The sequence below is a fragment of the Bos mutus genome, chromosome 23 (genome assembly GCF_027580195.1).
Source record: "Bos mutus isolate GX-2022 chromosome 23, NWIPB_WYAK_1.1, whole genome shotgun sequence".
Taxonomy (NCBI): domain Eukaryota; kingdom Metazoa; phylum Chordata; class Mammalia; order Artiodactyla; family Bovidae; genus Bos; species Bos mutus.
In genome coordinates, this window is record NC_091639.1 from 1,138,981 (window position 1) to 1,165,728 (window position 26,748).

Here is a 26,748-nt window from a genome sequence, read left to right on the forward strand (position 1 = left end):
ACAGGACACAGGCGCCCACACTGATAGAAGTCGGTTCTCACTGTCACTCACGTCTGTTCTAACTGCCAGGCTGACTTCCGCAGTCTGCGACACTCTGCCGCCATCTATGTGTAGAAAAGGGCACAGCACTGCCCACCCCCTCAGCTCCCCTTGCTCCAGAAACAACCCTGTTTCTGATCTGGACAGATGAGAAGGGAAGCTTCAGGAATAATCCGCTTTTCCACAAAAAAAATGTAGCAGCTTCCCAGGAACCTCTGTTTACTTCTCTATGAAGCAACCTGCTAAAACTAGAAGGGGACTACAATGCATTATTTAACATAAACCAAAACCAACAGTCTTTTCCATTACTGCTGTTGACAAATTTTAGCAAAAATGGCCATTTCCACAGAATTATGACAGAAAAAAAAGAGGTGACAGGAAGTTGAAGCTTTAAGTCACTTAAACAACTGCAATATAAATAATTTTGCAAAACTGCCAAATGACATTATATGGTCACTTTCATAATATTAATATTTAATATAAAGGAAATATAAAAAAACCAGATTAAAAAAGTATCTACTCACATTATTTCAACTAGCAACAGCACAGATATAATCACCTAGTCTTTATCAGATGCCCAAATGCTTTCTTTCTAGGGAAGACAGAGAAACATGTCAGAACCCTAGACAGCCCTCAGCCTTTCCTAAGGTGCGGACTACACAGGCTCTCAAGTGTCCCAGTAGATGTCAACATCGAGAATGCAAACAAATAAGAAAACCACGCCAGGGTGAGTCACACAAGATCCTTAAGCAAAACAAACACAAAAACAAATAAAACCTTTCCTCTACTGAACTTTTAAACAATAATTAATCTACGCAGTAAAGGCAGACATTGGTATTTCCGATCAGGACTAAGGAGGCTGTCAATAGTCCTGGAGAACAAGCCTCAAAGGTTTAGCTTGTTGACACTACTCATTTCTAAAAGACTTTCTACTGATACAACAAGTGGCACCAATGAAACGCACAGGGGAGGGCAGGAGAGGAGACTCGGGAGAAGGGAGCCTGGGTTTACCCAACAAACCAGGAGCGTGCCCTGGCTGCCCCCACAGTGACCTTCCACTCTCGGGAGCCGCACAGCTGCCGTCAGCACGACACGTCGCCCAGCAAGCACTCCATTTAATCATCAACATGCTGACCGTGTGCAGGGCACTCTGGTGGCTCAGCTGGTGAAGAACTCGCCCGCAGTGCAGGAGACCCCAAGTGGATTCCTGGGTCAGGAAGAGCCCCTGGAGAAGGGACAGGCTACCCACTCCAGTGTTCTTGGGCTCCCTGGTGGCTAGATGGTAAAGAATCCACCTGCAATGTAGGTGACCTGGGTGTGATCCCTGGGTCAGGAAGAGCCCCTGGAGAGGGGAACGGTTGCCCACTCCAGTATCCTGGCCTGGAGGACTGAGACTGTATACTGGTTGAGTTCATCATTGAAATCAACGTTCTCTAAGGAACTATCAAAGTGATTTCGAGCTAAACATAGTTTAACAAGCCAAACCAAGCCTATACGTGTATTTCTTTATAAATAGAGCACATCTAAATTCATCATGAATGATTTGTTAATTGACATTCCTAAACAACATACACTTCATGTGAATGTTAGAAGAAGGATAAAATGATGAAACCTACTAATAAAGTGGAAATCTAAATTAAATAAGTCTTGATACAATTTATTACTTGCACTGGTAAAGTGTCCAATTAATGATTTTAAAAAATATATATATTAAAAAGATATCACATGTTAAGTTTCTTTGAAGTAGAAAACATTTCATTTTATCTTACTATACATACCAACTTCAAGGATCCAACTTTAATAACAAACAGAATTTGTATTAAATTCTATTGGTACTAAAAGGATAAAGTAGAAATCTTGTTTGACAGACACCAAGCTCTATTTTGTGCTTCAAAAGAAAAGTTAAGTTTAAATTCTTAAATTTCCAGGATCTATGGTATTAAACATAAATTCAGTGGTGGCTCAGTTAGTAAAGAATCTGCCTGTACTGTAGGATAACTGGGTTTGATCCCTGAGTCAGGAAGATCCCCTGGAAGAGGAAATGGCAACCCATTCCAGTATTCTTGCTTGGAGAATCCCATGGACAGAGGAGCCCGGTGGGCTACAGTCCTTGGGCTCGCAAGGGTTGGACACAACTTAGAGACTAACCCACCACCAAACACAGGTATTATTTATGTGTACCTCTTATCTGCACATTTATTAAACAAAGATCCAGATACCATATCTATGGTATTAAATAAGGCATTATTTTTGTGTACATTTTAGTTTATGCAAATTATGTACTCCAATTTAATCAGGAATCCAGAGAAAATTCTTCATTCATCATCAAAAGTCTAAAACAAAGTGTTTCACTCACAGTACCTTCACTGACTTACTTCCTCTTTACTGCTTGTGTGTATAGATACATCTAGAAATTAGTATTATGATACAGATGTACATTTAGTTATCTGAACTAATTTTGGCTTAACTGTGCAAAGGTAAATTAATACTTTGGATTTAATTTAGTAAGTCACTGTTGTGAGTGAATTAAGAGCACCAAACTCAACAAACGTACCTTTGTGTGGTCCCCCAATCACCAGAAAAAATCCAAACATTATTAACTGTTATCAAAATTACAATACCAACTCGGGCTAGCAAAACAGGACAATCTGCCTGAATAGGGGGAGGAGAGCTTTCATAGAGTGTTTTCTCATATACATTCTTAAATTCTTAGTGGAAAGGACTTTTAAGTGGTTTTAGATTTGAATTCAATTGTTCAGGCCTGTAACAGGCTTCCAAGGGGAGTCTGAGCCATAGGACACCTACGGACCCAAACACAGCGCACTGTCCACAGAAGACAAGACCCTCAGCAACCCCCTGAGGACCGCAGGCACCGACCAGCCACACACACATTAGGGGGTCGAGCGCCATCTGCACAAACATTACATCGTAAGTGAAAAGGGCTTTTGTGCCACAACTTCACCTCATAACAAACTAAAGAGGTTAAACATCACAGGGACTGAGACGCAACAGGACCCGTCAGCAAGAAGTGAAGACGAGAACAAAAGCAGAAAAACGCAGCCTGCCCAGGTCACGGGGGGCTCAGTATCGCCCAGGCCGCGGGGGCTCAGCATCACCCAGGTCATGGAGGGCTCAGCATCGCCCAGGTCACGGGGGGCTCAGCACCACCCAGGCCGTGACTCTGTGCGCCTGGCCCTCTCCTCTGTTTCCTCCCTCCTCCCATTTTTCCAGAAATAGACACGTTATGTCCGTGTGGACGTCAGGTCAACGCACGACGCACCTCACTCGTTCTTAGGGTCTCACGGCCGCATCAAGGAAAGCCCCCACCAACAGACACCTTCTCAATTTCAGGGCTAACAATTTGCTGGCATCCCAGAGTGATTTTATGTCACACTAAGTACATATGAGAGTTATACATGAAAATATAAAAATTAATTTTAAACCTTACAAAATATACAATGCTATATCAATTTGTATATCTACCAATCAAAATAAGTTATCTTCAGAGACCCAACATGGAATTACGATCTGTATATGCTAAAATAGTGGGGCTTCCCTGATGGCTCAGCAGTAAAGAAGCCACCTACAATGCAGGAGATGCAGGTTCAATCCCTGGGTCAGGTAGATACCCTGGAGAAGGAAATGGCAACCCACTCCCATATTCTTGCCTGGGAAATCCCATGGACAGAGGAGCCTGGCTGACTACAGTCCACTGGGTTGCAAAACAGTCTGATACTACTGACCTGGCTTAAAACTCAACATTAAAAAAAATAAGACCATGGCATCAAGTCCATCACTTCATGGCAAATAGAAGTGGAAAAAGTAACAGATTTTATTTTCATGGGCTCCAAAATCACTGTGGATGGTGACAGCAGCCATGAAATCAAAAGCTTCTCCTTGGAAGGAAAGCTGTGACAAACCCAGACAGGGTGTTAGAAAGCAGAGACACAGCTTTGTTGACAAAGCTCTGTAGAGTCAAAGCTACAGTTTTTTTCTAGGAGTCATGTAAGGCCACGACTGAGAGACTTTCACTTTCACTTCTCACTTTCAATGATTTCAGAGCTGGCCCATAAAGAAGGCTGAGCACCAAAGAACGACGCTTTCAAATTGCGGTGCTGGAGAAGACTCCCGAGAGTCCCTGGGACTGCAAGGAGATCAAATCAGTCAATCCTAAAGGAAATCAACCCTGAGTATTCACTGGAAGGACTGATGCTGAAGCTTAAGCTCCAATACTTTGGCCACCTGATGCGAAGAGCCAACTCCCGGTACATATACACAATGGAGTATTACTCAGCCATTAAAAAGAATACATTTGAATCAGTTCTAATGAGGTGGATGAAACTGGAGCCTATTATAGAGAGTGAAGTAAGCCAGAAAGAAAAACACCAATACAGTATACTACCACGATATATATGGACTTTAGAAAGATGGTAACGATAACCCTGTATGCAAGACAGCAAAAGAGACACAGATGTATAGAACAATCTTTTGGACTCTCTGGGAGAGGGAGAGGGGGGTATGATTTCGGAGAATGGCATTGAAACATGTATAATATCATATAAGAAACGAATCGCCAGTCCAGGTTTGATGCAGGATACAGGATGCTTGGGGCTGGTGCACTGGGATGACCCAGAGGGATGGTACGGGGAAGGAGGTGGGAGGGGGTTCAGGATGGGGAGCACATGTACACCCGTGGCGGATTCATGTTGATATATGGCAAAACCAGTACAATATTGTAAAGTAATTAGCCTCCAATTAAAATAAATAAATTTAAATTAAAAAAAAAAAGACGAGCCAACTTCCTGGAAAAGACCCTGATGTTGGGAAAGATTGAGGGCAGGAGGAGAAGGGGACGACAGAGGATGAGACTAGATGGCACACCGACTCAACCGACATGAGTTTGAGCAAGTTCCGGGAGACGCTCAAGAACAGGGGAGCCAGATGTGCTGCAGTCGATGGGGTTGCAGCAAGTCAGACGCAACCCACCGACTGAACAAGGACAACAAAAGAGGAGCATCAGGAAGAAGCCCTGGAGAGGGCAGGTCTGTCGCTGCCTGTCGCCCAGCCCACCCCTGCCGCACCCCTCTTCACCCCCAGCCTCACCCCTGCACTGGCCGCTCTGTCTCCTGGACCCCGACTGGCTGCCTGGCTGCTCCGCCAGCCCCTTGGCTCACAATCAGCCCTGCTTCCTGCCCACTTCCTGGGCTGGACGTCCACCAGGAGGACAATCGGACTCAGCCTTTTGCTCCCATGTTCAGCTCTGCTACCCAGGCCCGCACAGCTGGATGAGGAAATCCTGCCCCCCAGACCCCCGGGCCCCAGGCACCTTCAGGCACGTAGGCCTCCTGGCTGTCAGCAGACAGAATCAAACAAATGACCCATAGAGCCGAAAAGGAAATAATAAAGATAATTCAGGAGTTAGAAAACAAGCAAAACGGATGGAACTATTCAATGTGAATAAGAGAAAGTCAAAGAAAGACTTCATAATGGTCTTGAACACTGAGAAGGGATTTGAAAATACTTCCCAAAACTAAAAAGAGAAGAGTCAAATGACTTTCTGTCTCTACAAACACACAAGAAAAAAAAAGTTTAAGAAGAAACTTCTGTACATGGGGCAAGAAAGTCTTTAAGGTGAGGACTATTTTACATTAGAATTATCACTAATGGAGATCATCATTGTCTTTGATGGTCTTTAAAATAAATTACCAAATATGAAGATCTGAGTTTTGTCCAAGCAGAGCAGCAAGTAGCTTCAGTTATAAAATGAAAATCTTATTAAATTATTTCTAAAGCTCCTTTCAGCTCTAACATTCCATAATTGCGTAATTTTAATTTTTAAACAATAATAAAGGCAATTCCAACATGACATTGTGAGATCACAGGGCCACACTGGGCTAGACTCCCTGTGGAAAGATCCCATCCAACAGAGTGGCTTCAAGAATGAACTGAGATTATCAAAAAAGCTGCAAGGAATGGTGGAAAAACCCCAAGTCACAGCAGTAATGGATGTTGAGTAGATGAGAAATTCAAGACAAAAGTTACTGAAACATATTATTTATACGGCAAAAATTTAAGAATAATAACGCAGGCTCCTAAACACCCTCCCCCACCCCCAAGATGGGCAGGCCTGTGCCGGGTCATTTGATCCTACTGGGGTGATGTCACCACACTGGGTTTAACTACTTTTAATAACTAGTACATTTTGGTCGTCTCTCACTTTGTCCTGCATTAGATCAAATCAGCCTCTCGATGACCTACACCACATGAGTCATAATTTTTCTGTTTATGATTCAGAAAACTGTCTTCAGTCAGTATTTCCCAGCCTACTGTGGGTTTCTTCCAAGAACCAATTTCATCCTCATTGGTTTCCTACAGGAAACCAGTCCAACTTCCTATTATTTTATTTTCCTTACTTTTAGCATACCATAGCCCACATCAAATTACCTGGAAGTGAGAGCGAGAGCAGACTCTGTCCTGCACAAAGAGAGGCCCCCGCAAACAATGCCCAGTCCAGAGGTCACGGATTCAGAATGAAACAGCGCGTGCTGATATCAGAGCTTTCTGCGGAACTCCAAACCAAGTGAGAGAAGTACTCTAATCAACTTCTTACAAACATTAAACTCCCAGAAAGAACTTCTGTTTAAAAACTATTGTCCATGAATACAATAAATTCTACAAAATTGGTTCATACGGAGAAATTATTATGAGGAACAAAACACGTGCTTTCCATCCCAACCCAGTAGCATGCTGCTGGGAGAGCAGGGAGGCAGCTGAAGACCGAAACACAGAGCCTTGGCGTGGGCAACGGGCGGGCACAGGAGCCACCACTATGCTGGTTGTTACCAGCTGCCGCCAGGCGAGCCCTCCCCACACCCACTCTGTCCATCATTAATAATCCATCTGACGTGAGACCACAGAAGGAAGAATGCGTGGAACATGGGCTTTCCAAGGACACTGTGACCATGGCCTGCTCTCACCTACTCCTCCAGAGCACCTGGGGTGCCAGGAAGTAAGCGCTGTCACCAGTCATACACAGCTCAGTAGAACATGTCTGAATATGGAGGATTCTGGTGTGAACATACGTCAGATTCTCCTTAGACCCCCTCCATCCTCCTCGTTTCTGAGGGGAAGTACCATTTCAGGCTTTACAAGTGCGTACCGTCATTATCTGACAGAGAATTCGTACCAAATCCAAAACCTACGCGCCGCCAAAGGAAGAATGCATTCAAGGTGCGCGTCACACAGAGAGACCAAGAGCAGCGGCTCTCAGAGGGGCGCCCCGACCAGGTCGGCACTGCCAGGACACACCCTGGAAGAGGAGGCCCCTGCAGGTCAGACTCTGTGGCTGATGCTGCGGTGGGCCCTCCTCAGGCAGGAAACTTCTAGAGAAGAAGCCACTCAGTGCGAATCCCTCCTGACCCTTCATCTTCGCATCACTGAGCCACCCCTACGTCACAAACCGCTCGTAACCTAATGGCCAAGGCCTCGTGTCTGGCCCTCACTCGGCCTGCAGACGCCAGTCCTGCCTCAGAGGGCCTAATCTGCTGACTGGCTCACACAGTTCCACTCTCCTGCCTCCCCATCCCGTGCCCTTGTCATCCCTGACTCCCACCCTCCCCAGGCTAAGCGCTCCCCTCCCTGAGGATCAGTCTTCATCCTCTGTCTCCACCTGCTGCCTTGGCTTCAGCCTCTCGAGAATCCTTAGAACTGAACTCCAAATCTTTCTCCAACCTCACAACATGCTTTAAATTACCTTTGCCCTGCATTACCTGAGTGTCCCTCAAGTCCTGTTAATAAAACGTGTCCAGGGGGACCCCTCACACCCCACCCAGCTCAGCAGTCCTTCCTCCAACACCAGCTTCCAGCCTTGGGACCACCAGGCCCCCAGTCCTGACGGCAGCAGGCCAGCCCCACCAGGTCCCCCACTTCATCCACTCACACCCAGTTCGGCGGCCACCACCTTCACCCAACAGCTTCCTGCACTTCTGAAGCCCCACCTCCACTCACCTCTGAATCTGTCTCCTGTTCAGAAACAAGACAAGGAGCTCATTCATGCTGCTTTTATTCAACATAATTCTGGAAGTCCTAGCCACAGCAATCAGAGAAGAAAAAGAAATAAAAGGAATCTAGATGGGAAAGGAAGAAGTAAAACTGTCACTGTTTGCAGATGACATGATGCTATCACAGAAAATCCTAAAGATGCCACCAGTAAACTCCTAAAGCTCATTAAGGAATTGAGCGAAGCTGCAGGAAACAAATCCGTCGCATTCCTACACACTAACAATGGAATATCAAAAAGAGAAATTAAGGAAACAAGCCCATTTACCATCATGTCAAAAAGAATTAAATGCCTAGAATAAGCCTGCCTGAGGAGGCAAAGGGCCTGTGCTCTGACAACTGCAAGGCGCTTATGAAAGAGTAAAGACAACACAGGCAGATGGAGAGATGTATTCTTGGGCTGGAGAAACTATACTGTCAAAACAACTATACTACCCACGGCAATCTACAAATCCAATGTGGTCCCTATCAGATTACCAGTGGTGTTTGTCACAGAAATGAATTTTTTAAATTTGTATGGAAACACTAAAGACTCTGAACAGCCAAAGCAATCACGCAAAAGAACAGAGCTGAAGGAATCACGTTGGGCAAAAGATGCTCAACATCACTAAGTATCAGGGAAATGCAAATCAAAACTACAAGGGGGTATCAGCTCACAACAGCCAGAATCGCCATCATCGAAAAGTCCACAAAGAGCAAATGCTGGAGAAGCTGCGGAGGAGAGAGAACCTGGGACACGCTGGTGGGACGAAATTAGTGCAGCCAATATGGAAACTAGCGTGGAGGTTCATAAACCAAAAACAAGAGTGAGTGGCCCCGTGACCCCACTCCTGGGCGTATGCTCAGGAAAGACGAAAACTCTACTTCTTTTGAAATAGATACATGCACCCCAATGCTCACTGTAGTGCTGTTTACAACAGCCAAGACTGGGAAGCAACCTGTGGCCATCAACAGACGAATGCATAGACAAGATGTGCTATGTATATACAGTGGAATATCAGACATAAAAAAGTGAAGTAATGCCATTTGCAGAAACATGGATGATCCTACAGAGTGTCGTATTAAGTGAAGATAGCCAGAGAAAGGCAAGAATCATATGATATCACTTGTATGTGGAATCTAAAAAAATGATACAAATGAACGTCTTGACCAAAAAAATAGACTCACAGACAGAGAAAACAGATTTATGGCTACCAACAGGGATAGCAGGGTGGCAAGGTGAGAGATAAATTAGGAGTTTAGGGAATTAATTATGGAATGAATTAATAAGTATGGAATTAACATACACACACACACTACATATAAAATAGATAAACAACAAAAATCTGCTGTGCAGCACAGGGAACCACATTCCATTGTAAATTAACTACTTCAATTTCAAAAGTGGCTAATTTAAAAACACACACACACAGAGGCCGCTCAAATCCAGCCCAGCGCCCCACCTGCCCCTTCCTCCCAGCACACTTCTCATTCAGCTCACGTGGGACACGCATCATGTCACAAACATGTTCCATGTCTCCTCGTTTCTGACTCTCAGCCTTGTATTTTTACCTCAATTTCAACTACCCACTCCCACTAACAGCGTCTGTAAACTCCTCCCTGAACCTCCCTGACACCATGCATGCTTTCCCGAGACTGAGATCACCTGTCTCTAAAGACCCAAGGACATCAGCGCCCGCCTCTGCCATCCGTGAGAAAGCCAAGACCCCCTGTGGCGGAGGTGGGTGCTCCACTCTGCCATGCACGCAAATGCCATTGAAGGGCTAACCTATTTTACAAACCAAAATTCATCTCCAATTAAGCACCATTTCTGCCCATTAGCTGGCCTTTAGGCGAAGCAGACAAAACCCAATAAAAACAGATAAACTTCGCGTGGAGCCACTTAGAGGAAATCAGCTAAGCTCCTGTGGTCTCTGTTCGCACAGCCCGGCCACTCTGGGGTGCTAACCAGACGCACCAGGACATGCATGTACGGAAAGCATGGTGGACTTTCTGAACTAATTACAAAGGCATTCTGGAGAAAGGAGAGGACTGGCTCATTTAATGCTAAAACGACAGGGGAAGCCCTCATATACACAAGTCTATAAAGCGCCCGCATCTCCCCACCATTCCACCTATGGCTCCAGAGGTGATAAACCATCTACCAAACACCACCACAGAGGAAACGTCCTAATCCAGAGGAAGCTGAGTAACAGAGCACTCATCCAAAACATTCTGTTTTGTCTGGAGACAGCAAGAAGCCTAGAGATAAATTACAACGTGAAGATGGACAGGCTGCCTCAATCCAGGATAAAGTCTTCACTCCTGGAGTGGCAGTTACTGCTTCTCCAGAGGAGAGGGGACAGGCCCTCAAGGCACAGCATGCCGGAGACACCTTTTCAGATGGAAAATACATTCAGAATCACTTAGAAAAATAACTCTGTTCTCACCAAAAGACAAGACCCTGACACCTTCACACAACCCAGAGCTTAAGCGTGGATATAGAACAGAATCATCAGAAACTAAGGAAACAAGAACCTTCCGCGACAGTACAGACGGGTACAGAAGTATCCTTGCTGGTGGGCCGGTTGCCGTCCTCCAAAGTTAGCGTCGGAGAAAAATGCGCTGTGAGGGTTTACCTGTGGCATCGATAATGAGACTGGGCTTCCTACTTGCTTCTGTTGCCATGCTCTACCCTTGGTGTCATTGGTCTAGTCTATGATTTCTTCCTTAAACTGGCAGAGAGTGTAAAACAGGCATCTAGCTTCCATTTCGCCCCAAGCTGGGGGTGTGGAGAAACAGCAACCACCTCAAATACTTTCTGAAGCCAGAATGCCAGGTTTACTGATGAAACAGCCAAAAATGCTGATACAGTTTCTGTTCTCTTTAGTTTGGGGGTGGGGGCTGTTTTAACTTGGAATTACTTGCTTGTATTTCCAAGCTCCACTAATTACCCTGATTAAACATGTATCTAAAAGGATTCATACCATCCCTGGCTTCGAATCTCACTCGGACACAGCAGCAGAAACTGGAGTCAAGCAGACTGCCAGAACTCTGGGGGTAGTTCCTTAGGTTCCAGAAAGACCCTGCTCTAAGGAGAGGTAGACAGACCCCCGGAGAATCTGCCTGAATCAATGGAAGGAAGTCAGCATGAGCTACGTGTGTCACAACACTGCGGGAACAAGAGTCCAAACAGAGTTTTTCTCCCAATGATTTTTACTACTCACAAGAAAACGTTAATTCCATTAATTCTGACATATTGGCACCCAAAAATACTATTTTCTCAGCCAGTAATATCATCACTACCAAAAATTAATATTAAAAGTTTTATTGACTTAATTTTCCAACATTTGAACAAAAGACTTCATTCACAATGCGAGTTAAGGTAGCAAAAAATACATCCAAGTGGGGTTTGTGACTGTAAGATCAACCCCAAAGAAACAAATACTCTTATTCTAATGTCATCAGTAAGATTTAATACACTGTTCACTAACAGAGAATATACTTTTAAAAAATGTATCAGCATTTCTGTTGGGATTCTTAATACCCAAACTAGCGTGAAGAATTAAATTCGAGGACTAGAACTAGCAGTTAGTGCTGTATCAGGACCGCCACTCATCTGCCTCGTTGCACTGCAGAGACCAACACAACGGTGTAAAGCAATTTCCCCCCAATTAACAGTGAATTTAAAAGTAATTTAAAAAACAGATTAAAAGACACAGAATAAAAAAAAAAAAAGAAGCAAAAGTAAAATGCAGAACTCAGGGCAGAGCAGAGAAAGCATGCTACACCGGACGGCTCACCTTGACGTGGCTCTGGGCTCCGAGGTTGTAGATCTCGGTGGGCTTCACCTCATTGATGATCTTCACGAGGCAGGTGCTGTCGGTGAGGTCACCGTAGTGCAGCTTCATGTCTGCAGAATTGAAACACCGTGAGCGGGAAGGGAACAGTAATGTGCATTCTGAACACCTGAACCCAGACTGGCTCTGAGGTGGCGTCCGTGACTGCCACCTGAAAAGAGACTAAGCAGTAGAGCTCACACTTGCTGCCACGTCTACAGAGGACCTGTGAAAACTCCGACGAGCCTGCCGCAGAAACAGAATCACCACAGGGTTACACGATTAATGTAGCTTATGGCACCCAGGTGACGGTAAGACATGCCACAAAAGAATGGATTCAAAGAAAACCTGGAAATAAAATGTACACTCTCCAAAGAAATCTGTAACGTACTGGTAGTGGTGAGGATGGCTCTATTCAGAAACTTTTCTCCAGTCCTTCATAAACAGTCCTGAAGCCACTGTGGAATGCCTGACATGGGCCACGGCTGATCAAAAGACATCTAAAGTGTTCTGATCCCAAATCTCAGCCAATCCCCACACGGACTTCCCTGCTGTAACAGGTGACACAGGCCAGTGGGCAGCCTACTAACTTGATATTTTCATTACTTTTACATTTTGGTCTACAGCTAAATACAGTGGCAGTACCTTTCTGCATTTTGCACAAAACGATGGTAATTTGCAGGGAGGCTTCACTGAAAAACCTAAGTATTAAAGGTGGAAAGACAACCAGCAGGTCATCTTCCTGATGACATCACTGCCTGTGCGATGGACCCGAGCCTTCCAATATTCAGGGCCTTGAAGTGAGTAGAGGCTCCTGGATGGTCTCTGCTGGCGGGAAGTACCCATGTCCTCGTCCCGCCTATGTCTCCTAGGTGTTGCAGGCCGCGATAGAGTCAACCTCTCTCCGCCTCCACCGGCAAAACAGACTCCTTCATGACCTCAGGAACTGCTGCCGAGGTCAGAGGAGAAAACTGGGATGTCAACTTGCAAGTGCGTCACCAAAAACAACACACAACGGCAGAGACTGACAACTGCCTGTAAAGAGATTTACATATATTTTTGACTGCCGTCTGCTTTTGGACCTGTACTCCCTGATAGTTTTTAATATTAATGTACAAAGACTGCTTGACTTGATTAAATTAGACCAAACGTGCAAAGCAGAGGTTGGCTCTGTGTGGAGCTGATCTGGCTCCAGGGCACGGGGACACCTGGAGAAGGAGATCAAAGGCTGGCCTGCTGAGGGCTCTCAGGCAGCGTCACCTGCCAGGCCCCTGGGCACAGCCTCAGCACGATGACTCCACGGCCCAGGGCCGCAGGCAGGCAGGGAAAGGCTTCAGAGTGTGCAGACAGCAGTCAGGGCAGGTAACTCAGGGGTAAGTAACTGGGGTGTGATGGGCTTTGAAGAGAATGACACTTGAAAATGCCTTATCATAATACAGGAAGTTACACAGAAAGAGAGTTTAGAGACAGAAAATGGCTTACTTCCTTCAATGTGAGCCTGGGGGTTCTTATACAGATGCTCGATCCGCCAGTATTGAACGAACTGGATCGCCGTACAATTCCATGGACCTGCATTTTTATCACGTGGAAGGAAAAGGATAAATTATAAATCAGCAATGAAGACTGATTAGAAATTCAGCGGTTATTCTGCTAACATTCAGCTTTTCCAAACAACATGTAACTGTGATACACAGACGTTATTTTGAATTAGTAGAAATAATTCGACACTTGCTCTTCCCCAGCCCCTGGCCGCCACCTGCAGGCACCTCCCTCCATCCCTTCCCTGTGTTTTCACTGCCAATCTCAACCCAAGTATTTAGATAGTAACACAACTTCACAGTGAGAGCTTAGTTGTAGATACTCAAGTGTCTCCTTTTCCAAACTCACACACACACAGTCCTGCCACTGACAGAACTCTCTTCCATTTGGAACTGAAGACAGGCCCTGTGCGGCCGCATCCATCGCAAGCCTGGCCCGTCTCGCAGACTGGGACACGAGGTCAGGGCTCTATGCCTCCCGCCCAGCCCGGCCCCCCCGAGCTCTGCAGCAGGCACTGGGTGTCTAAAGAAACACGTCTCTCCATCCATGAGAGAACTGGGGAGCAGCTGCTATTATGCAGTCATGTGGAAAAGCTAAGGTGAAGTAGTTCAGGGCAGGGACAAGACTGAGCTCCTATGAGATTTAAGACATGAAGGAAACTCAAAGGAAGGGAGGATTTTTTTCTTTCAATCTTTATCTTTGACTTAACCATGACAAGTGTGAAGGGGAAAAAAAGTAGTTGGAACCAGAACGCATACCTGTCCGACACTGAAGAAAAGACTATTTGTGTCAGACACATTAGAGAAATTGTTCAAGACCTGCTCTCACTTCCTCCTCCGTGTTGCCAATGCTAATACCAGCTTATGTCACCGGCTGCCCACGTTCCAGTTCTCCTGGTGGCAGTTTTAATCCTTCTCTTATTTTAGAAGAGTTCCTCCTACGTTGGGTAGTTTCATTTGCAGCTGAATACACTTCTATATTTTAACTCAATCGTTTTCTGTCTATTTCGAACAAAAATTAATCCTTGGCATGACTCAAATATTCCTAGTGGGGGGGGTGGGGAGTTATAAGCACATAAGACTTTCTTTCAAAGAGAAAGAAATGTCATCATCATTCTACGTGGCATACATGAGAAACTGGCTTCCGCAAAGGGTACAACACATCCACAATTAATAATTCTGCTGGTCAGATGCTTCATCCAAAGACCTAAAACCACATTATTTCCCAAAAGAGCTAAAACCAGAACAAGTTTGTAAACATGAGAATATTTTAAGACAGGACCATCACAAACTTGGTTGCCATTTCGGGAAGCCAAGAGTAAAATATAGGAAACATTACATTGAGATTTGGGTATACAAACCCCTTACTTAAGGGCTTCTCAGGTGGGGTTAGTGGTAAAGAACCTGCCTGCCAATGCAGAAGACATAAGAGATGCAGGTTCGATTCCTGGGTTGGGAAGATCCCCTGGAGGAGGGCATGGAAACCCACTCCAGTATTCTTGCCTAAGGAATCCTATGGACAGAGGAGCCTGGTGGGCTACAGTCCATGGGGCTGCAAAGAATCAGACATGACTGAAGTGGCCTAGTACACACACACACACACACACACACACCCATTACTTAATTTAAAAGTAGAGAAAATTCTTACACTAAACTTTGAATTAACTCAACCTCATAGTCTCCAGTTTTTCAAGTTGCTAATGACAAAGTTCAGCTACTCTATAAATTTAATAAACTTTAATAAAAACCAAGTTCACATGTATACTTATACATATCAAAACTGGTATTTACTACCAAAGTTACTTCTGAAATACAGAGATCTCAGATGTAAGTTGAGCTTTATTTAACAGGATAGAGGGAAATTTTTAAGTTCTAAAAACAGGTAATTTAGTTTTGACAATGAAAAACTATAAATAATATGATTTAGTCTTTTTCTCTTGAAGGCTGGTCTCTGGATAAGTCACATATCCCAACATCCCAAAGCAAAGAGAAATGCTATATACATACACATTTTATATAAACATGAAGTGAAAGTGAAAGTCGCTCAGTTGTGTCTGACTCTTTGTGACCCCAGGGACTATACAGTCCATGGAATTCTCCAGGCCAGAATACTGGAGTGAGTAGCCTAACCCTTCTCCAGCAGATCTTCCTGACCCAGGAATTGAACCGGGGTCTCCTGCATTGCAGGCGGATTCTTTACCAGCTGAGCCACCAGGGAAGGCCTTTGTATCAACATAAAGGACTGTTACAAATAGTCAACGACATTGATGGACCCAGTATGAAATCAGACAATTACACGAAGTCACAGCAAGTAAAGAATTTAGGACTTTACTGCCACACTCACAACCAAAAGCATTAAGCACTAGTTTGGGGCCTTTAAAAAAAAAAAAATTTGTGTTTTAATTTCCCCTCACTCCCAACTCTTGGTATGTGTATATAGGGGAAGAAAGACTGCCAAATGTTTAATCCATGACAGCAGGTATTATTCTAAGAACTAATGAAAGCTGAGTCTGTCTCCTTCTGAGACAGGTGAAATGCAAACTTTAAGACAAGCCAAAATGTGTGCACGTTGGATAATCTAGTTAAGAATTTGAGATTAGCAGCTTTTTCTTACAGAAGGGATGTATTTAATAGGTAGGATTTTCTGTTTGTTTGTATAAGGATCTTTGGAGAAAAAGAAATGAGCGAGGAAACCAAAGTGAAGAGATGAATGAGCTAACTTCGAATAAATTTAACCAAAATTATTATTAAATTACAGAAGTTGGAAAACAAAATTTCTGAAAATCTGAGGGTGTTAAATGGAAGTGAGCATTTCTGAAAAGTAACAGTGATGAAAACGAAAATTTCAAGTTCTCACAATGTCAGAACAAAGCCAGTTTGACTTCAAAACCAAGAGTCAGATTAGGCTGTATAACACAGAAATGCTGATTAACTGATCACAGTCGACTGACTGACCACAGTGAAGAAAACAGAAAGCCATCACCACCGGATTTTTAAATTCTCCACGTCGCGGTTTCTCCTGGAGTCAAGAGTCCTCCAGAGGCTGCTTGAGGCACGTGCCTCTGAGAAGCCGGATGACGGGTTTCCGTCAACGGCCAGCACGCACGGGCCGTACCCGCGCACGCACGAGCGGCAGCCTGCACGCACGGGCCGTACCTGCGCACGCACGGGCCGTGACCGCGCACGCACGGGCGGCGGCCACTACGCACGGGCGGCGGCCACTGCGCACGGGCCGCACCTGTGCACGCACGGGCGGCAGCCTGCACGCACGGGCCGTGACCGCGCACACACGGGCAGAGGCCGGCACATATACAGGCAGTAACCGCACTCACACGGGCCATGCCCGCGCACAGACTGTCCTGTGTGAGTGAAAGCACAGCACCCTCACAGCCCCTCCGACCGTGACTCCCATCCACAGGCCAGGGTGCTGCCGAGACCACGCAGCCAGCACGTTGGCCTATGGAGGGCAAACGTGGCCATCAGGCCAACAGCCAGTGTTGCAGAGTGAAAGCCACAGAAAGCTTGGTCTCTTTGCACGGAGGCCTCGAGGATTTCCAGCAACTCAGAAGGAAGGACCCACAGCTGAGGAACCGACGATCGGGAGCTGGTCCTAGCAGACAGCCCCCAGGGCCTGCACAGCCCACGCCAGCTCTTCTCTCTCTCAGGCAGGGACACCGCGCTCACCTGTCCTCTGTTTATATTCTGAGTCCCTGTGCCCCTGTCACCGAGTGGAGCAACACAGGTTGTCCACATACTCCCAAATACAGCTTTTAAAGGGTTTGACCGTGTCCTTCATTTTTCTGGTTTCTCTCTGTATGTTTGCACAAATAGGTACAAAAGCATATTGTTGGCTTATCTGCTAACGACGATACCAGGAAGGCAGCTGAAACCAGAGGTACCTTCACAGGAAGCTTCCCTCCTCTGGTTTCCTTTTCCCTCGCGATGAAAAGAAGCAGGTGCAGGGGCAGGGCTTGGGCAACATCACACACCCGCCCTTCCCCGGTGCGAGTGACAGGCGGGACTAAGGGCCTCCTGCACAGTCTGCATCCCTCGGCTGGTCAGCACCGAGCTGCACCCCCTGCCTCTCCTATGAGGGTCAGCCCCTGGGGCCCCCGGGCTCCTCTGCACTGTTGCCCACATGCATCTCACCTGCTCCTCACCATGATCTGGGGGACACGGGTACGCAGTTCCTAAGTCTCCGAGAGGCCGTGGAGCTGGCAAAGGATAAGGACACAGTCCTGTGTGGGGATGGCCAAGGGCTGCCTCAGAAGCACCCTGCCTGCTCACCCCCTGCTCCAAGTTGGCTGGCACACTACAACAGGGCAAATTGCCCTCTGCACTTTAACAGTGTGTAGAATTAAATCCATAAAGGTTAAAGGGAGATTTTCTACAAAACCTGAGAATTATTGGCTTTTCTCATCACAAGATGACACCTGCAGACATTCTGTAAATAATGAACACAGGCTAGACCTCTCTTTATGACCACTCAGTGTGCGTGTGTGCGTGCGTGTGTGTGTGTGTCTGCGTGCTCACTCGTGTCTGACTCTGTGCGACCCCATGGACTGTAGCCTGCCAGGCTCCCCTGTCCATGGGATTCTCCAGGCAAGAATACTGGAGTGGGCCTGTTCCAAGGGGCTTGCCATTTCCTTCTCTAATGATATCATATATAACATAACTCTAAAGTGCTCTGCTTTGCAGAATACATATTGATCACCCAATTATTACAGGAATCCATGTATATGAACATGTGTGTATATTTCTATAATTACATTTTACCTATCTTGATGGCATTACAAGATGTAGAACTAGTTATTATTTGATAAGGGCACAGAAGGTTTAATCATACCTGCTCCTAATTAAAGTCTAAGAGTCAAAGTTCTCAAAAATTATGAGTTACAGTAAAAAAAAACAAAAACTACATTCCTTTTCTTCCAACCCTGCTGGTGCTCAGCTGCCAGACCCCTCGCTATCGCTTTTCCACTGGTCCACGTGCACGTTTTTCAAGCAGCGCACCTGCCACTGGAAGAACGTGGCACCCCATGTTATCCATGCAAACACCGCCACATCAGGAGGAGCACGCGGGCCGCTGCTCGGGATTCTGTTCACTGCAGAGCACAAGTCTCTAGAGAGGCGCGTATCCAAACACCGTTCTTAAAAAGGGTAAGGTGCACACACAGAGCTACACCCATTTCATACATAAAACTCTCGTTTGTATTGGGGAAAGCAGTAAACTTGGAAGGAGGAGAAAAAGCAGGAAAGGAAGATGAGGGCAAGGGCAGCAAACGCAGCTGCTGCACCGGCCGCCCCGACCCACCGGCCAAGGGCTGGAAAGCCAGCGTCCTGAGGTCAGCTCTGCCGCTCAGGCTGGAGGGCAGTGTAGCTGTTACTGCTCGGTGCAAATCAAGGGACTTCACTGGGAGCGGGACTTTTTTGTGTGGCCACGACCTCATAAAGTCACCCGAGAAGGGCACGGTGGCTGCTGGTTTATCTGAGAATGTGGGGAGCATGCAGAGCCAGGAGCAGGGAGGGGGGCCGCCCGCGTTCGCCAGCAGATAAACTGCACAATGGGCTGGCGCAGGGACAGGCCCGGGGGCTCATTCCGCCCCTGCCTCCTTATCAGAGTTTCCGTGGAAAACACGCACAGAGGAAGCAGAGGAAGCAGGAGGCCGCGCAGGCCGCGGGATTCCACCGGCTCGGGGACTCACCTCGTAGCCCTTCTCCAGCAGGAACTCGGCCAGGTAGGAGCCGTCCTGGAAGACAAGGAAGAGGGACAACGTCAGACCCACCGCAGCCACGACCGAGGTTTGAGAACAGCCTTTCAGGGGCTCTGTGGGCGTAAACAAGGCCCACAGCAACCGACAAGAAAAACGGTTCAGACGACACCCAACGTGAGCGCCGCGCACTGCTCTGCTGTCCTTTCCACAGGCGGGAGCTCATCTGAGCCCACAGGGGGACGAGGCAGGGGGCGCTGGCATCACCACCCGCACAGGGAGAGTGCTGAGGTCCAGGGACCCTGGGGGCAACGGGCAGAACGTGAGGCTTCAGAGGCTGGTGGATCTGGTTCAGGTTTGGCCACTTGTAAGCCGTGTGAAAACACAGAACGTGTGGGCCTCGCAGAAGGCCTTGGTGCTGCTGGGACATAAAACAGGACCCTGACAACATCGGGGGTGGGGGTCACTGGGAGAGGGATGAGACAGGAGCTGCAGGGGCTGGGGAGAGTGCAGGGCGAGGACGGGGAGGGGGCCGAGAATACGGGGTGCTGACATCCCTGGGAAAAGCCAGCACGTGGAGAAGAGGCCCTCCAGGCTTCGAACCCAAGGGTCCGGAAAGTCACGAGAAAGCGTTTAGGGGTTTTGAGGTGGGGTGGAGGTGGGGGCAGTGACGTGATCAGGTCTGTATCATCCCTGCAGGCACACATGAATGGATCACAACAGAAGGAGCGCACTTACTTTATATAGAATATTAAGAGCTTCATTTGTATGCACCTTAAGTCATGCTTTCTCTACGATCAAGGTGTTGGACTAAACACAGAGATTCGCAACTTGTTTTTTATTTTTTTTAATTTTATTTATTTAGGCTGTGAGGGGCCTCCGTTGCCGCCAGGCCCTTCTCTAGCTGTGACAGGTGGGGCCCTTGTCCAGTTGCACTGTGGGCCTTCTCCTTGTGGCATCTTCTCTCGTTGAGGCTCCTGAGCTCCAGAGCTCAGGCTCAGTAGCTGTGCTGCACAGGCTAAGCTGCTCCACGGCACGTGGGATCTTCCCAGATCAGGATCGAACCCATGTCTCCTGCGTGGGCAGGCAGATTCTTCACCACTGAGCCAGCAGGGAATCCCCTCCCAACTTATTTTCTAAAATTCTTTTATAAATGCCTAAGTAAGGATAGGGGTCTGAGTATTTTATGTGCCAATTTCAGGGAAAGAAGGTACAAGAGTCATCTAACCGAAGCACTAACAAGCCGCACGGCACAAAATCACAGTTCCAGAGACAGCGATGGTGCAGACCACCCCAGCCCCGCCAGGGTGACCAGGCGCTGCACAGCCAGCCCGTAGCTGCGTTTCTGCTCCCAGCCCAGGCAGGCCCCTCACCCATCCAGGCTTCACAACTGCTGGGGCTCTGTGCGCAAATCTGGTTGGGAGCACTTGGGTTTTCTTTGGTTTCCTAAGTTTGAAAAAATCTTAAAATATCCTTTTGAGCTTCAAAGGTAGATACTCCAGGAATAAGAAAAATGAAGTGGGCTTTATTCCTATCATTGCTGGACTCAAAAGCTGGGACTGGAGACACCCTGCGGGTCCTGGAAATGGCGCAGTTGCCTCGAGGGTGTTCACGCTTTAGCGCAGAAGTCAGGACGGACTCAGGCAGGACCGCTTGGCAAGGGTACCAGGGACACGTTTTGTGGTTCATTGAAACAGGCAGCAAATTTTCTTCTGACTCCTTGACATAAATATTCCTGTATATAGACTCATGTGGAGAAGAAGAGAGATGGTCTGGCATATTCCTTGTCCTCTCCCTCTCATGATATACACACGGCTGCTTGGTTTCACACACCCAACATGCAAAGTAAATCAGACAAGACTGCTGAACAATGCGCACTCCGACAAGCCAGGCTGATCGACAGGACCCCAAAGCCTTATCAATCAACCAATCAATCAGAAAATAGCCTAGCAGAGAAGCATCTATGACCGCACCGCAGCCGGTCAGACCGCCCTGGAGAGACGTGTCTTCTTGTCTGTGCTGTCGCCACTCTGAAGTGCTCCACACTACGCTTTGCACACTTTTTGTGTCTCTTGGAATAAAAAGTTAAAATGCACTGTACTTCACCACAGTTGCCCAGAATGTTTTAAAAAGGAAAAAAGGCAGCGGTGAGACCCTGGGGGAGGGGCGAGCTGTGATTATCCGGACGCTGATGCGACGCAGGCCTGCCGGGACTGGACGCTGTCAATAGGTCTTGTTCTTCTCACCGGGCCCTCCTCAGACTTTCCAGCCGCCTGGAACATTCTGCACCAGCGGTGGCACCCGCTTCCTCCCCACTTCCTTGCCAGGCCTCCCGAGCGATAGGGCCAGCAACACAGTGTGGGAACGGAGCTGCAGGGCCCCAGGCCCCGGCCTCCCCAGCCCCCGACCCTGCGCCGAAGCCCCTCCAGCAGGACGGGTGGAAGACTGACCCGTCACGCCCCCGAGGCCGCAGCCAGCGCCGCAACCGGACACCCGACTCTGCAAATCCGAGGGGCTAAGGGACTAAGAGCCCAGCTCACTCACCACAAGCACACTGACTCTGGGACAGGTTCCAGCCTGGGCTCAGTCCTCGTCACAGAAATGTTTTCACTGGAGAGCTGACACTCCAACTGTGACTCTTTCCATCTGACTTTGCACACATCTATTAAAAGAATCTCCTTTCCATATTAAAGGCCATACAGCTTGAAGCAAGCACTGCGGCTTTGACGTTTTCAAAACACAGAAGTATTTTCTATCTTATTCTCGCAGGAACACCCCTGGAGCGCAAGCAGCCACTTGGCCTGTGAGCTACGGAGGCAGCTGGAGGTCAGCTGCCCACCTGGTCCCCACCGTGAGAGGGGAGGCAGGACTAGAGCCCGGGGCTCCCACCACTGTCACCCAGAAAACACGGTCCACCCCTGGGACCCACCAGCCCATGTCAAAACCCAACACGGTAATAAAAACTCCAAAATGGATTCATTGGTAAATCAAATTGCTTTTGTTGCTTTGCCATCATGACAGGGCAATGGTGCTTCTTGTTTTACCCAAGTGACCCAAACGCAGAGGTCCCATAACTTCAGGACCACCTGGAGCTCAGAGGACTGGGCAGGACACAGGGCCTCAGGTGGGCACCAGAGCCTCTGGGGAAGTGCCACAGGGCTGTCTGGAGGTGGACTTGGGTTGGTAGTGGATGTTCGTTCTGGGCTGTAAAGCCCAGGAGCCAGAGCCACTGGCTAGAATCCAAAACAGGCAGATTTCGGTGCCTGGGGCCGCAGCTGTGTCCCTGAGTAGTTCTGTCCTTCACCTCCATGGATTGTTCCAGATATAAACCCATAAAATTCACAGCAACTCTAGAAGTTAACTGAATCGTATTTTGATTGTAGGATAAAAATTATCTAAAATTTCACATCTATGAAAAGCTGAAGGAAGTGGAGGAAGGTCCCCCATTCTCCTGATGTCCAAAGGAGGCTGAAATAGCCCTGAAGACCCTCATGCCCACCCACGACCACACACGAACGTGCCTGGACATCCACCTTCCCACAGAGAGGAGGGGCCATTTCTCCTCTCTTTTCAAACATGGACCCTCTTCTAGCCCAGAGGATGAATGAGGACAGTGCTGTCTCAGATGCAGCCTGAGCACCTGGCCGCTCTGAAATGCACCTGAATCAGACCATACATTTCTGCCAGGCATTGCAGGAAGCTTCTTCACACAGAGGAAGACAAGCGGAATTGGGTGAAGAACAGATCACTGATAAAATGAACTCCCTTGTTTACATCACCTGGAACACCAAGAAGTAAAACACCCCTCCTGCAAGAAAAGAGCCTCACCAACACTGCCTGCCATGTGCTTTAACTCTAGGTGTGCCGGTCGCTCTACAGCGAGTCTAGGTGTGCCGGTCACTCTACAGCGAGTCTAGGTGTGCCTGTCACTCTACAGCGAGTCTAGGTGTGCAAAGCACTCTACAGCGAGTCTACGTGTGCCGGTCGCTCTACAGCAAGTCTAGGTGTGCCTGTCACTCTACAGCGAGTCTAGGTGTGCAAAGCACTCTACAGCGAGTCTAGGTGTGCAAAGCACTCTACAGCGAGTCTACGTGTGCCGGTCACTCTACAGCAAGTCTAGGTGTGCCGGTCACTCTACAGCGAGTCTAGGTGTGCCGGTCGCTCTACAGCGAGTCTAGGTGTACAAAGCACTCTACAGCGAGTCTAGGCGTGCCGGTCACTCTACAGTGAGTCTAGGTGTGCCTGTCGCTCTACAGCAAGTCTAGGTGTGCCCGTCACTCTACAGCGAGTCTAGGTGTGCCGGTCGCTCTACAGCGAGTCTAGGTGTACAAAGCACTCTACAGCGAGTCTAGGCGTGCCGGTCACTCTACAGTGAGTCTAGGTGTGCCTGTCGCTCTACAGCAAGTCTAGGTGTGCCCGTCGCTCTACAGCGAGTCTAGGTGTGCCGGTCGCTCTACAGCGAGTCTAGGTGTACAAAGCACTCTACAGCGAGTCTAGGCGTGCCGGTCACTCTACAGTGAGTCTAGGTGTGCCTGTCGCTCTACAGCAAGTCTAGGTGTGCCGGTCACTCTACAGCGAGTCTAGGTGTGCCGGTCGCTCTACAGCGAGTCTACGTGTGCCAGTCGCTCACAGCGAGTCTAGGCGTGCCCGTCGCTCTACATAGAGTCTATGTGTGCAAAGCACTCTATAGCGAGTCTAGATGTGCAAAGCACTCTACAGCAAGTCTAGGTGTGCCAGTCACTCTACAACATGTCTAGATGTGCTAATCACTCTACAACAAGCATTTTCAGCTAACCGCAGTTACAATAGCAAAGTCATCTGTACCTCCAGCGACAGAAGCACAGACACCTCACAGGTGAACAGAAGACGCTGCTGTGAACAGGAACGAGAACTGCCCTTGGGAAGACGAGCTCTGGCAGTGTGAGAAATCCAGAGGCAGAATGTCCAGGGAAAGCATTTTCACCAGGCACATGGCTGCAACACAAATCACTGGACAAAATCTCCGTCAAAAACAGATTTCAAAAGCCCAAAGGGATTAATTAATCCCACTGTCTCATTTCACAGATCAGGAAATGGAGACTGAAAACGCTAAATGTTCAGTGTCCAGTCGCACAGTTAGGAAGTAGCAGAATGTTACAAAAAGAGGGGGGGAAAAGGAAAGAAAGAGAGAAAAGAAAAAAAAATAGATATCCAGAATCTCAGATCTCAGAATTTTCCACTAAAAGGTATTGTAAAAAGAACTAAAATGAAGATATTGGACTGATGCCTACAGCTGAGAAGCAGAGGGAAGAGCAAGACAGAGCCCACAAGGGTTGGGAGGGCAAATACAAACTGACAGATGGGTCAGCAGGACTCAGGACACCGTCAGTACATAAAACATACAAATAATCCCACTCCTGCAGTCTTTAGAGTTGAAAATTATTTCCCCACAAAAGCTGAGGTCGCCAAAGGGCAGATTCTCACTCCATGATTTACCTCCTCATACAGAGAAGTGGGGGAGAAGGCCATGGCACCCCACTCCAGTACTCTTGCCTGGAAAATCCCATGGGCAGAGGAGCCTGGTGGGCTGCAGTCCATGGGGTTGCTAAGAGTTGGACACGACTGAACAACTTCACTTTCACTTTTCACCTTCCTGCATTGGAGAAGGAAATGGCAACCCACTCCAGTGTTCTTGCCTGGAGAATCCCAGGGACGGGGGAGCCTGGTGGGCTGCCGTCTATGGGGTCACAAAGAGTTGGACACGACTGAAGTGACTTAGCAGCAGCAGCAGCAGCAGAGAGAAGTGGTATCCCTGATGGCTCAGATGGTAAAGAATCTTCCTGACATGCAGAAGACCTGGGTTCAATCCCTGGGTGGGGAAGATCCCCTGGAGAAGGGAATGGCCTAGAGAACCCCATGGACAGAGGAGCCTGGTGGGCTACAGTCCACGGGGTCACAAAGGGTCAGACACGACTGTGCAACATTCATTTTCAGAGACAAGTGATCAGCGGTCGCTGCACAACCAAGAATGAGGAACACTCCTCTCTGACGTGGACCCTCTGCTGGGTAAGAGCCGCTGCACACACACCTCACAAAAGCACAATTCACGCGTGCACGCCTCACACGGACATGCCTGATACACATACGGCACACACACACACTGCACACCTCATACACACACGCATGCCACACGCCTCACACGCACATCATACATACAGTGGTAACACTGGCTCTGCTGCTGATCCAGGGCCTCCCAGGAAACCATGACGAGCTGGAAGTCCAGTTCAGTCGCTCAGTCGTGTCCAACTCTCTGCGACCCCATGAATCGCAGCACACCAGGCCTCCCTGTCCATCACCAACTCCCGGAGTTCACTCAGACTCATGTCCATCAAGTCGGTGATGCCATCCAGCCATCTCATCCTCTGTCGTCCCCTTCTCCTCCTGCCCCCAATCCCTCCCAGCATCAGTCTTTTCCATTGAGTCAACTCTTCGCATGAGGTGGCCAAAGTATTGGAGTTTCAGCTTCAGCATCATTCCTTCCAAAGAACACCCAGGACCGATCTCCTTTAGAATGGACTGGTTGGATCTTCTTGCAGTCCAACAGACTCTCAAGAGTCTTCTCCAACACTACAGTTCAAAAGCATCAATTCTTCGGCACTCAGCTTTCTTCACAGTCCAACTCTCACATCCATATATGGCCACTGGAAAAACCACAGCCTTGACTATGGGCAGCCTTTCAGAAAGAGGCTGGACATCCCCCACCACTGTCAGCCTAACATCACTCCATCTTCAGTTCTTTCCCACAAGCATTCTCAAAATTTTGTAATGCTAATTTCAAATTAACATTCAGTTTCAAAAGATTCTAATATTAAGTCCTGTGTCTAATGGTAAACTTAATATAAAATATCATAGAGGAAAGAAATTATCTAAAAAGTTAATTTTAGAAAATATTTTATTTTCAGCTTGATAGGTTAAAAAATGATGTTTTTCTTTCCATTTTTTGATTAGGATAATATTAAGATTTACAAGGTTTTTGTGTTTATGACTGTGTGCCCTATTTCTTCCAGAAATTATTTATTCTTACCTTTAATATTTCTTATACATTTTTCTAGTAGGCTGTATTTCCTCAATTAGTTTGTTTCTCTAAGCATCTAGAACATATATAAAACCTAATTTCTATCTCCAATAAAAGACACTCAAAAAATATTTGGAAATAGGTGAGCAGAGATTTTTAGTGGTAGAACGAACCCCCATGATAACTGGTTTAAAATTCATTCCTTTCAAACTGCAAATGATTATTGTAAACTCTTGGTTTAATGAGCAAAGAATGAAAACACAAAACCCTGAACCCCAGGAGCATCAACACAACGCAGCACTCGGGCAGCACCTCGGACTCCAGAGGCTACAACATTTAGGGAACTGTTGTAAGAAAAGTGGGCTTAGAGGGAAGAGCTGCTAATAAGACACAGAAGGATCACTTCTAATCACACGGTTAGAAGGACAACTCACGCAGGGCAGCACAGCCCCAGAACTCCGTACAAAGCCCCAGAAGCACGTCTAGAGGCACTCAGCACACACGTGCCTGGGTGGGTGTGACACCTGTGC

The 26,748-nt window shown here is 47.5% G+C and overlaps 1 protein-coding gene across 1 annotated transcript in view; it reads right to left on the bottom strand.

Moving 5' to 3' along the window:
* Window positions 1-26,748, bottom strand: part of GMDS (GDP-mannose 4,6-dehydratase) — a 436,801-nt gene that overhangs the window by 325,686 nt on the left and 84,367 nt on the right. The window contains 4 exon segments of the mRNA XM_070360877.1: window positions 11,880-11,989; window positions 13,398-13,442; window positions 13,445-13,484; window positions 19,159-19,203. Of these exon segments, the coding sequence (XP_070216978.1) occupies window positions 11,880-11,989; window positions 13,398-13,442; window positions 13,445-13,484; window positions 19,159-19,203 (240 nt within the window).